This window comes from Cornus florida, unplaced genomic scaffold (genome assembly GCF_030987335.1).
Source record: "Cornus florida cultivar Cherokee Brave unplaced genomic scaffold, ASM3098733v1 CherokeeBrave_3.0.0_Hap2_Chr09, whole genome shotgun sequence".
In the NCBI taxonomy this organism is placed as follows: Eukaryota; Viridiplantae; Streptophyta; class Magnoliopsida; order Cornales; family Cornaceae; genus Cornus; species Cornus florida.
The window spans coordinates 69,462,299-69,475,643 of NW_026775579.1; the positions used below are offsets into that span (position 1 = coordinate 69,462,299).

A 13,345-nucleotide genomic window follows, 5' to 3' on the forward strand; every position below is an offset into this window, starting at 1 on the left:
TATTTAATTTCACCCACCAGTACAGTTGCTCTCTACCTAAGCCATTCCTCAATTTCTTTTCTTTTTTATTTTTTTATTGCCTTTCAGGGCAAGGATGGTAGAGGTTCAATGGTTAGTTATTAGAGGGGAGTGGATGGTGTGATGCTGGAATTAGGATTTTCAGACACGGGAGTCATGGTTTGGAGTCGGGGTGTAATGAATTCGGATAAATATCTGTGTAAATTAGTTGAACCCTCGGTTTATGCAGATGTGTAACGACATCGAACTCTTAAAAAAAAATTATAAACGAAACAATACGTCGCGCATCCACCAATAAAGCGAATCATCATAGAGAAATCCAAAATTACTCTAGTAACACACACTTGTTTTTTAAAAATAAAAAAAAAATAAAAAAAAAAATATTGAAGAAACAACAAGATTCTTAAAAAGCTGTGAAAGTACAACTGTTTTTTTAACATCACCCCTTGTCGTTTGTATGGTAGGTTTCCTTAGGAAATCTGACTTGAGAAGGGATCTTTCTGGTGGGGTCCATTTTATATTTGATTTAATTAGAAGTAAAGTAGTTCTATGCATTTGTAAAGTTTCTTAATTTGTTTAGTATTGTTTTTTTATTATATAAACGAAGGTTGAATTGAATTATTAATTTAGGAAAATATGTCCATGTGTCATACTACCGACTACCGACTACTACTATTCTGTCAAATCTGACCGTTTTGTCCATTTAATAATATCAGACTTTTAGCTACGATTGAAAACCTCCAATTTTTTTTTTTATTCTTTTGTAATTGCAATTCTTGATTTTTACTAGTAAATCAAACCTAACATTCAGGAGCTGACCCATCTCCATAGCTTGGCATACATCACGTGCAACCCAGCTCGACAGTGATGGGCCTGGGCCTGGGCCCGGGCCTGATTTTACCATTATTACAACGTCATTCAAATGATCAAAAAAGCATAAAATTCAGGAATTATTTGTAGCTAGCTTATTATCCTCGTTACTGTGTATTTATTATTTTGACCTCTTATAAGATTTGACATATGTAGGTAATGACACTCTTAGAGTTTTCTTTCGGGTAGACCAGTTGATAAGTTTTATAAAATGACAATTTTACTCTTCTGTTATATAAAAAGTTAAATGACACTTACGTTGCCAGAAGTTGGACAAATTACACATGGGTTACGTGAGTTTTCAGATTAACAAATATTTGTAATATAATATATTATTACATTATAAGGGTATTGTTGACGTTACACACTCAGTCATCTTCCGGCAACCCACAAATGAATTTAGGAGATGCCAAAGTACTAAATGTTGAACGGTCTAATTGTATTTAACTTGCCATTTTGATGGATGAAGAACTCTAGGGGAGGTCACTATAATTTAACCCCTATTATATCTAGTTTCAACACATTAAAACTATTTATTTTGATCAGACTTAATGTGTTGAAATATATAATTAATGAGCTGAAAAGTAAAATGAATATGTTGAAAAATAAAGTAATGTCATGTTTAAAAGCACCGAATTAGTATCTTGGATTGAGGTTGAAAAAAGTTGAGTTTAAAATTTGTACTAAATTTTTTCGAATTTTTAATTCAAAATATCAATTCTGTGCCGTTAAATATTTCATAAATGTCTAAACGGTAAATAATCCACCTGCATTGTGTAACAAGGACATGAGACAATGTTTGACGGGGATTGTCATTTGTCACATGCAGTCAGGCATGGACCCAGCAGGTGACCAGCAGATGCTCCCCCTGGATTTTTAATATTTTCATTTTATGCCCTAATTTTTTAAAATTTTATGAAAATACCCTTCCTAAAATTACAATTCGCCCCCACTGGATTCTTTTTTTTAGCATTTTATACATCAAATTTTGATAATTTATAAAGATGCCCCCACTAGAATTATAATTTGCCCCACTGATTTTTTTTTTTTTTTCATTTTATACTTTAAAATTTTTAAAATTTATGAAAAATACCCTATTAAAATTACAAAAATAAACCCATCATATAATTTTATACCTACAAATTAAAAAGCCGTTCCTCCTCACAAAATTTTCTGAGTCCGTCACTGCAAGCAGTCACCATCGATTAAAGTAGTCTGCCCGTGCTTGGGAACTCTAAGGGTCACTTGTATGAATGTGATTCACTTGTTATAATTTTTTTTTACATTTACTATTTCTTTATTGTATTTTTTTCTTTGTGTGTGTGTGTGTGATAGCGAGTGTGTGTGTGTGTGTGAGAGAGAGAGAGAGTGTTAACGTCAGGCGTCACTGAGACTAAGGCTCTACCTAACGTAAGAATGGTAAAAGAATTTTGTGGGGGGAAAGTATAGAGCTAAATTGTCAACTGCACCAGAAAGTCCCACAAAAAATCACCCCCAACGACCTCTCCCCGAACACGTGCTTCAAAAGACTGTTTCAGAGACCTGGATCCTTCTATATAATAAAATGAAGGTGTGTTTGTATATATACATATATATATATATGTGTGTGTGTGTGTGTGTGTCGTGTGTGTATATAAGCTAGTTGTGTAGCAGAGTGGAGAATAGTGTCCATTCCAGTCATAAGAAATGGGTGTCTTCTCACATTGCCTATCCTTCTATTCATTGGGTGTGGTGTTACTAGTCATTTGCAATATTGCTCGCGCCGAAGACCATTTCTATGATTTTGTTGTAAGTCCACACATTCATTTGCGCGCTATCTATTAGTGTGTGTTTGTGTGTGTGTGGAACTATTTTTTATTTTTTTTTGACTTGTATATTCATTTGATTGATTGCAGCTAAAGGAGTCGAATTTTACAAGAATGTGCAGTACGAAGAGCATGTTGGTTGTGAATGACAGTTTTCCGGGGCCTGTTATTACTCTGCGCAAAGGAGATACTGTGTTTATCAATGTTCACAATGAAGGAGAATATGGTCTAACAATTCATTGGTACTCTCTCTCTCTCTCTCTCTCTCTCTCTCTCTCTATATATATATATATATATATATATATATATATATCTTTGATTCACATATAAAAAGGCAAGACAAAGTTTTGAAAGAAAAATATTAAAACTACACTTTTCCAGTTCTACGTACACCAAATAATAATCGAGAAATTATTTTGAGAGTAAACCCAAAGGGTCTTAAATCTTTATTGGAACACTAAACCCAGGCCTACTACTCAATATTTATTCAGTTTCGCTCTAGTTTAACCAGTTTACACCCCTATATTTTGAAATTTTGATAAAGATTATTGATTTTTTCTTATTGAGATTTAAAAAATTTACGAATTTTCTTCAACCTTTAGTCAACCGACAAAAATTGCTTGCATTAGCAAAGTTGACTTACAAATATTATATTTGTTTTTATCTTTTCAATATAACTTCATTGCTCAACTAAAATAATAATAATAATAATAATAATATTATTATTATTATTATTATTTTTTCCGGACAAGAAACTCATACCCATGTGCTCCTCTCGAGACTTACCATGGAACAATACCAATATTATTTTTAACATAAAAGACGTGTATAAATTATATGAAACCTCACTATTATTTAATAGGAACATTGTGATTCACCAAGATCATGCGCTGGTCACGAACCATATTATAATTCCTTAACCAACCAAATTGTTATCTATATATATATATATATATATATATATGGTGTTTTAAAAGGCTGACGCATTTATTTTTATATTTACTAGTGATGGTCCACGAGTAATTCTTTGGGAACTAAATAACAATTGCATTTGGTTTTTTGAACAAGAGAATTGTAAGTCAATGATCAAAGTACAGTAGCAAAGCACCCACAACTACAAGTCAACAACAATTCATGCATGCCTTGAGGGAAAAATAAAAATCTTAAATAATTTTTTACTACTGGTTTTCTTCTTTTAAATTATAAAATAGCGTCCCTCACGTTTTTATCAATGTATATGAGTTATTGTCGTCTTTATTTTGTTCCAAATTAATAGATTATCTTTTTTCATTATTTCGGATTAATTACAAACCACGTCTCATTACACAAAACTAAAACTAAAAAAATGAAGTGAATTTAAAGAAATATATGTGTGTGTGCATATATATATATATATATATATATATATATATATATGAGTTTGAGTATATATATACACATACACATACCATTACATTAAGACTCCGTTTGTTTGGATGTAAAATATGTTTCAAAAAATATTTTTTTATTTTCTGGTGTTTGATTGTCGTAAAATATTTACAAAGAAAAAAAACATTAAAACTTAACAATAATAACCCACCCATCAATTTTTAGCAAGTTATTTTACACATTCGGCTCGATAGACTCGACCTCAACCTCTACCTCAACCTAAACTTTTTCCAAATACTGAAAAAGTAAAAATAAAAAAATATTTTACTTAAAAAAAAAATCTTTTATGAAGAAAATATTTTACGTCGAAACAAATGGAACCTAAATTAAAATTAAAAAATGAAGTGAATTTAAAGAAAGCAGGTGAATTTTAAGTGTTAAAACAAAAAATCAATATTATATTATACAATTTCCCATGGACATCACTACCCATAAATTAACGCATAACCAGAACACACCATAATCACCACCCCCAATGGGCGATGACCCCATCACCACCATAACAATTGGATGAGTCGGTAGGATTTCTTGATTTGTTATATATATATATATATATATATATATATATATATATTAGAGAAAGGAAGAAGAAGAGAAAGTGGGAAGGAAATATGGTGGTGAAGAGTGTGTTTTGAGGTTTATCATGTGTTTAATTTGAAAAGGAAAAGCTTGAAGAATGTAAAAAAAAAAAAATGGTGGAATTAGAAAGCAGCAAAGTGATAGAGAAGAGTGGGTAGGTAATAGTAATTAGTGAGGGCAATTTTGTCCTTTCAGATTGTTGATATTTTAAATTTAAAAAATATAAAAAATTAAGGGTAAAATTGTCTTTTCATATATATTTAACAGTATTAGTGACGAAAAAGTAAAATTGAACTTAAGTGATAATAATTTTCGAAAGATATTTTAATGTGATATTTGGCTAAACTTGAGGGGTGTCTGAAATTAACTTAAAAATACATCTTAAATAATTTTTTTACTATTGGTTGACTTTGAACCGGCACGTTAATATAATATATACTAGTTATTGCTGTCTTTATTTCTGTTCCATATAGATTATCTAGTTTCATTAATTCGGATTACAAACCACGTCTCTTATAATATTTCATTTTTAAAAATTAATTTTGATTACTTCATTCAATATAAAATTGAAGAAACTGAAAATGTGTGCAGGCATGGAGTGAAGCAACCAAGGAATCCATGGTCGGATGGTCCAAATCACATCACACAGTGTAAGATCGAGTCCGGGACAAATTTCACCTACAAGGTCATATTTTCTACTGAAGAAGGGACCTTATGGTGGCATGCCCATAGTGACTGGACTCAGAGTAGTGTCCATGGTGCCATTGTTATCTTGCCAGCTGAAGGGACCTCTTACCCTTTTCCCGAGCCTGATGGAGATGAAGTCCTAATACTAGGTATATATATATATATATCAAATGAGAACTGCTATATATGAGTAATTTTGTTCTTATACCCTAGCTTAATGATCAGTAACATTCGATTATATATTATGAGGTTAATTTCACTTACACTCCCTCAAGTTTGGCCAAATATTACATTAAATTATCTTTCTAAAATAATTATTATTCACATTACAAATATTTAGTCTGTTTTTCACTTACACCCCAAAAATTGCTTTTCAAGTGTGTTAAATACCTTTTTGCATGTAAAATGACATTGCTACCTTCCTAATTATCTGTTGACTTAAAAAAGGATTGAAATGACTTGAATATCCTTTGACCTTCATTATATAAATTTAAAATTGTTCTTTATATATATATATATATATATATATATATATATATTTCATTAATAAAACCAACCAAATTATAATTATAAATTTATAATTATTTTTTAAAACTAACCAAATTATAATTATTTTTTAAAACAAAATTATAATTATAAATATATAATTATTTTTTAAAACCAAATTATAATTATATAAATATTTTGTAAAATTATTCTTTATATATATATTTCTCATCATGTACACCAAAAAATATATATTTATGGAGAAAAGAGTGAGATGAAGAGTTTTGGGGGTGATAGAATAATAAATGAGGGCAATTTGGTTATTTAAGGCTTTTGATATTTTGAATTAAAATAGATTTAAAAAATAGAGATAAAATTGTCATTTTGTACCTTTTTAACGTAAAAAGAAATTGGGGTTTGGGTGGTAGTTAATTTCAAAAGATGTTTGACGGTGAAATTTGGCCAAACATGAGGGGGTGTCAGTGAAATTAATCCTATATTATTCACATGCTTGTTAAATCAATTGGCACAACACATTTTATAATATGAAATCATTAAGAAGTTTATTATACCCAAAATTCATAAAAGTTAATTTTTCTTTAATCAAATTACTAGAAGGCTGGACCAAAAATCACTACTAAAGTAGATACGAATAACGCTGATAGCATTAGGAATTTCATGCTAGCTTATATTCCCTGTTTCAGATTGTAAACTCATCTTGCTCATTCTTAATGCAAACTTGCAGCATCTTGGTACAAAGCAGATCTACCTGCTGTGCTCGAAGTGGATCTATCTGTCGGTGCAGACTTGCCACGAGCAGATTCTTATGTCATTAATGGCTACCCAGGAGCTTCCTTTGAATGTGATGGTATGTCGTATGTCTCATGTATGTGTTTGTGTGTGTATTAACTAGAATTACATGTTAATGCCACTTTTTGAGGCTGCAACTCTTACATGCTAGTACTACACTGAAATGAATTTTGATGCAAAGTCCAACTCTCGGACTAATCTGACTGCATTCATGTGAGTAAAGGATGACGTCATTATATCATCAATCATAATGACGTCATTCTCCACCCACATAAAATAGTCACATTAGTCGAAGAGCCGGACTACTTATCATTTTCCCACTCATGGAGGCTGCTTAAGGTTGTTTTTCCTAAGTGTTTTATTAGCCATATATGCTGATAAATTTCACTCATGCACTGCAGAGGAAGCATACAGATTCTTTGTAGAGTATGGCAAGACCTATCTTCTCCGCCTCATCAATGCAGCCGTGAACTCAGAACTCTTCTTCGCGATTGGTGGTCACAACTTCACTGTCGTCGGAATGGATGGGAACTACTTGAAGCCCTTTTCGACCTCAAGAGTGGTGATATCTCCAGGACAAACCATGAACATTCTACTCACAGCGGATCAGACACCGAGTCTCTATTTTGTGGCTGCAAAACAATTTGTCACAGTTGGGGATGCTGATATAGAAAACGCTACTGTGGCGATTATGGAGTACATAGGTGACTATGATCCTCCATCTTCACCTGTGTTTCCTGTGAGCCTTCCTGACAAAAGAGACATTACAATCGGAAATGGATTCTTGTCTGAGCTTAAGAGCTTAGCAAGTGAAGACCACCCAGTGAACGTGCCACTAGAGATCACTACCCATATGTATATTGACGCATCCCAGAAAGAAATGGAATGCCCACATGGGTGCCCAACCCTGGATGGAAAGAAGATCAGCTCAGCATTGAACAACATCACTTTTCAGAACCCAACTCGGGATATACTGCTAGCCTATTACAGGTAATCCTACTCTCTACGCCCACAATATTATTCCTAACAGGGTTCGAAGGCTGAACCTCTCCTCTGGAGAGAAGAGTTCATACTATCTAGACTAATGCCTATTGGTCTCTCTCGTGTTCTTTATTAAGAAGTAAATAATTGTATCAGGATTAATTCATATTTTGCATTCATTTCTTTAATCCATTACAGCTGATATATACACCATTTTGGTACCTTAATTTATGCAGGAACTTAACTGATGTTTACACTGACGATTTTCCGGACAGACCGGAACATGTTTTCAACTTTACTGGGTACAATTTGACAACTGCGAATTATACTACACCATCTATAGGGACCAGAGTGAAGATGCTAGACTACAATGAAACAGTTGAGATAGTGTTCCAAGGGACCAATGTGTTGGAAGGAGCTGTGAATCACCCAATGCATCTTCATGGATACAGCTTTTATGTAGTTGGATCAGGGATTGGAAATTTCGACAATGACACCGATCCAAAATCATATAATTTGGTCGATCCACCTGAATTGAATACCATTCGAGTTCCTAAAAAGGGATGGGTGACTGTCAGATTCCAAGCGAACAATCCAGGTATATATGTTTTTTTTCCGAAAGTTCAAGCAAACATACACATTCAGACTCCTGAATCTCTTAGTGTGCGAATGAAGGGATTTCAGGCATGGAGCCCCATGTCGGATCCCCTCCGCACAGAAGGAGATCCTAATTCTTACCATCTGGACTTATGTTCCGATACTAATCTAGCTATATATGTTCTTTCTTGAAAATAATTATAAGAACAAAACATTGATATATATGTGTATATATTTACACACACATTACACTAACATGTAACATGTATGAGATTTTTTGTCAGGTGTGTGGCTGTGGCATTGTCATTTGACTAAGCATCTCACTTGGGGTATGAAAACTGCATTTATAGTGAGAGATGGTGGCACTCCTGAGACAAGCATGTTGGATCCCCCTCCGTCGATGCCTAGATGTAGTAAATCGTTCAGACATTATATCCAAGACTATGATCATTCATTTGAGATGTCTATATATTAATCATGAGCTTGATTAAGTGCTCATTAATATTATTATTGAGACAATTTATTTCTTCGATTTGTTACAAGAACAATATTATTGGTATTTTGTAGTGAACAATATAAAATGAGTCTGCAGTGTGTTGTAGTACTATTATCATCATTGCTGCGCGCTTTTGTAATTTTTTCATGAAAGTTCTTTCAATGTTGATATATATATCATAGACACTGTTTTGCTTCACATTTCCCATGATATTCTTTCAATGGATCACTTGTGTTGATTAAAAAATTACACCAAATATCCCTGATATGGCACAATTACATTGATTTAGACTATTCTTATAAAAAATGTTTGATTTAGAATATTCTTATAAAAAATTGTTACCTAACCTCAACACTTGGAATGAGATTGTTGTTTTGAAGCACTTGTGGCATATAATCAGCTCAAGGGACATGCTGTAGGTAAAATGGATTAATATGTACCTGCTTAAAGGTAGAAGTTTATGGGAAGTCGAGGTACCTGGAGCTGAAGGAAGCTTCTTAGTCTAAGAGATGTCATGAAGCCACTTGTCAAGCTCAAAATTGGAGATGATTCGAGCTCCAATTTCTAGTTTGACAACTGGTGCCACATTGGTCCTCTTCATCAGCTGGTTTCCCCTCAACAGATCACTGCCTCTGGATTTGACAGCAAAACAAATGTCTGGACCTTTATCACAAACAACTCTTGGCCTTTCCCATCCTCTATCTCCCATATCCTACCTCAGCTCCACATTGGTCAAATTCCTTCTATTTGAAGGCCTTTGAAGAATGCATTTCAATGGAATGAATTTAGAAGATAAAAGTTGTTTGGGATGTATTTTTTGAAATTTCTTTCAACAATTAATATAGTTTTAACTTAAACAATTTTATCCTTAATAATTACCCTAAATAATTTCCAAGAAGACTACAAATCTTTCTGTAGTTTAATTGACATACAGCAGGAAAAAAATAAAAAAAAGAATTGACATACAACAAGAATAAAGAAAATTATAAAAATAGAAAAAGAGATAATAAAAGTGATGAAGTGAAGATAGTAGATAAAAAAAATAAAAATAAAAAGAAAGAAAGATAGTAGATGATGAAGCTTATGTTTATGCTTCCATTGTTGTCGTGCTAATCAATTATTGAAGATTTAATGTTAATTACATACTTGAGAAACCGAATATCTCTTCATTGTGAAATCACTTTTTACTCTCAAACTTCTTTAGAGGTCGTCGGCAATGTGACAAGAAAAAAGATGAGAATGCACCCAAGTTTTTGTTGACACCCATTTTGGCATTTGGGTCGTAGGCCCAATTTAATATCTGGGCCGTGGAGGATATTTGGGTAATGGATTTATGATTGGGCTGAAGGTGGTTTAGATTAGCAGTTTAATTGGGATGAAACATGGATTACAGAGAAAGAACAATGGACTTGGATAATGATTAAGATAGCTATAATGCAATTATAGGAAGAATGGGCCGATTACAGGGTTGAGTTCTTGGTTAGAAGAAGCGCTGGGCAATTTCACATACAATACAAGTCACACGCAACATGCCGAGCTAGAATACCTCATAATTAGGGTCCTCTAAGGGTACTTATTATAAGGACCCTAATTATGAGGTATTCTCGGCAGAAGTTAGAGATGAATTAGAAGTTGAAGTTGCTGAGGTCAATATCAAGAAGCCATACATTTGTGAGGCATTAGTCAAATCTAAGCCGACCACGGGGTGCAATGCAACATCAACATCGGTAGTAAGGAAAGGCCCTGCCGATACAGGGAAAAGCTACTCGTTTGAGTTATCAAAAATAGATCAAATCTTTGATCACTTGATGGCCGACAAAATGATCTCTTTGCCTAAAGGGCATAAGATTCCATCGGCAAGTGACCTCAAGAGAAAAGAGTATTGTAAGTATCATAACTCTTGGAACCATGCTACTAATGATTGTACTGTTTTACAAGGTAAATTGTAGAAAGCTATTGATGAAGGTACTTTAAAATTCCCGGAGAAAACTTCAGACACTATGAAGGTGGATACTAATCCGTTCCCTACAATCACATCTACAAATGTGATAAGCTTAACCAAGCGAGAAAATCGGCAAGAGTCTGAGACGATATCAGGAGAGTTCCTATCATCAAGTACGACACTATAAAAGATGGCAGAATTGCAGAAACAATTAAGAGATGCTCAATTGGCCCTGATAGATCAGGGTTGTTACCCAAATTACAAAGGAAAGTAGAAACTTAAGGAAGAAGATCCAATGAAGATTCAACCAAAGAAGAAGAAAGGAATTCTTGAGAGGCTTACCTTGCTAATTAAACCTAGTAAAGAGCCTAGGCAATACAATTCCAGGAGCAGTAATGTTAAGGCAGAAAAACAGAATCGGTAAGTATATATATCTAGCCGATTCCATCCCCAAAATCGACATCTTAGTTTTAAAAGAAGGTTGCCAGTTCAATAAAAAATTTGGGTACAAAAGGGAGCCGATTTATACAAGGTGCGAACTGTGAAACCAAGGACAGCCTTAACTGAGGACAGATGGACTCGAGTCAATCACCCAAAATTCCCTAAAGTTCAACAATATCAGAATAGATGCCTTACTTGATCTCAAAAACGCAAGGAACAAAGGAGAAGGGCAGAGGAAAAAAGGAAAGCTGAAGAGGTAAGCAAAGAAGAGTTGGTTGAGGAAGTCAGTATTCTCGATAAAGATCAACCGAATGAGGTAGAGGAGCATCAGCCGACATGGCCTAGACGCAAAAATAAGTTCAAAACAAAATTCAATTTGGCAGTTTCCTAGATGAAATGTCATGTAATATGACATTTGTATTACTAGCAATGTTCTAGGCCCCATCAACATCAAATGCAAGTACTGAAAATAAGGAGAAAGAAATTCAGCCGATTCAGAATTTATTAATTCTTTCTTCAGAATCGGTAGAAAATGCAGTCTTTGAGAAACCTTTGTTAGTACTGACTCAACAACTAAGGCCTTTATATGTCAAGGTATGGGTAGAAGGCTAACCTATTAACAAAGTCTTGGTTGATAATGGCTCAGTCCTAAATGCTATTCTAGCTAACACTTTGAAGAAGCTTGGTAAGAGTATGGAAGATGTTATTCCCACTGATGTTGCAATTTGTGGGTTTAACGGAGGTTCTACTAGCACTAAAGGAATTTTTCCCTTAGAGGTCGAAGTTGGAGAACGAACATCATTCACGGCATTTTTTATTAATCTATGACCTCATATAATTTGTTGTTAGGTCGTGACTGGATTCATCCAAATATGTGCATCCTATTATCATTACACCAAATGCTGATCTTTTGGGATGTGGATAAGGTAAAAATAGTGAATGCCGATGATAAGTCATTAGTGGCAAAAATATACTCGGTAGATGCTATTTTGTATGATGAAGAGTGTTCCGATTCGATTTGTAGGAACAGGGGCCGATGGAAGACCTATATCGACAACCATGAGAAGAAGTCTTGCCGATTGAGAAATCGGCGAGTTGCAGCAGGAAAGTTCTAGGCCGAAGGTAGAATTTCCACGGCTTGCTATAATTGAAGAAGAAGTTGTTAATGGAGGCGAAACTTGAAAGAGAATTAGCTCGATAGCAGGCCTTTAGGGCCGCTTGCGTTAGGTTACAAGTATACATAGCTGAAAAACGGTTAAAAAGGGAAGCAAAAATAGAGCCAGGACTATCGGCTAGTGTTGCTGAAGTTGATCAGATCGATAATGAAAAGTTGGATGTTATTCAGTTAGAAGACTTAGAATTAGCACTAGCTAAGCTTGATGATCTTAAAGCAGAAACTCAAGATCCATTAAAGGAGGTGAATTTAGGTACTGATATAGCACTTAGACCAACCTACATCAGTGCACTGTTAGAACCAGAATTACAAGCTGAGGTAATCGGCATGTTAAAGGAATACGGTGACTGTTTTGCTTGAAATTATGAGGAAATGATGGGTTTATCCAAAGATCTAGTGGAACATCGGTTACCCATTAAAGACGGATACAAGCTATATAAACAGCCACCTCGCCGAATGTCTCAAGAAGTGGTAGATAAAGTTAAGATGGATATTGAACGATTGTTGGATGTTGGGTTCATTCAAACTACAAGGTATGTAGAATGGCTATCAAATGTAGTTCCTGTTATTAAGAAAAATGGAAAATTACGAATATGTGTTGATTTCCGAAATATAAACTCGGCAACCCCAAAAGATGAGTATCCTATGCCAATAGCCAATCAGTTGATTGATGCGGCTGCCAAGTATGAAATCATGTCTTTTATGGATGGACACTCAAGCTATAATCAAATTTATATAGCCGAGGAAGATATTCCAAAGATAGCTTTCAGATGTCCAGGATCGATTGGAACTTTTGAGTGGGTGGTAATGCCTTTTGGATTGAAAAATGCTAGTGCTACTTATCAGCGAGCTATGAATTCTATTTTCTATGATATGCTCAGCAAGTTTATGGAAGTATATATTGATGATGTAGTGGTGAAATCAATAACAAAAAAAGAACACTTAGTTCATCTCAAAACATCTTTTGAGAGAATGAGGGCTCATAAGTTAAAAATGAATCTAATAAAGTGTGCCTTTGGAGTATCGGCAGG

General features: G+C 34.0%; 1 protein-coding gene across 1 annotated transcript; it reads left to right on the plus strand.

The window, feature by feature from the left end:
- The first annotated feature begins 2,485 nt into the window (after positions 1-2,485).
- LOC132274252 (laccase-2-like) lies at positions 2,486-8,955 on the plus strand. The gene is made up of 7 exons (XM_059775487.1): positions 2,486-2,676; positions 2,784-2,935; positions 5,292-5,536; positions 6,619-6,741; positions 7,085-7,673; positions 7,901-8,262; positions 8,546-8,955. Exons 1-7 carry the CDS (start codon positions 2,575-2,577, stop codon positions 8,734-8,736), a joined length of 1,764 nt encoding a protein of 587 aa, XP_059631470.1. The 5' UTR covers positions 2,486-2,574; the 3' UTR covers positions 8,737-8,955.
- The last annotated feature ends 4,390 nt before the right edge of the window (positions 8,956-13,345 follow it).

Bases quoted from the DNA above. Each gene is read 5' to 3' on its own strand.
- LOC132274252 (XM_059775487.1), top strand. From the start codon at position 2,575: ATGGGTGTCTTCTCACATTGCCTATCCTTCTATTCATTGGGTGTGGTG. The intron at 2,677-2,783 runs GTAAGTCCACAC...GATTGATTGCAG, and splicing joins ACCATTTCTATGATTTTGTT to CTAAAGGAGTCGAATTTTAC. The intron at 5,537-6,618 runs GTATATATATAT...GCAAACTTGCAG, and splicing joins AGATGAAGTCCTAATACTAG to CATCTTGGTACAAAGCAGAT.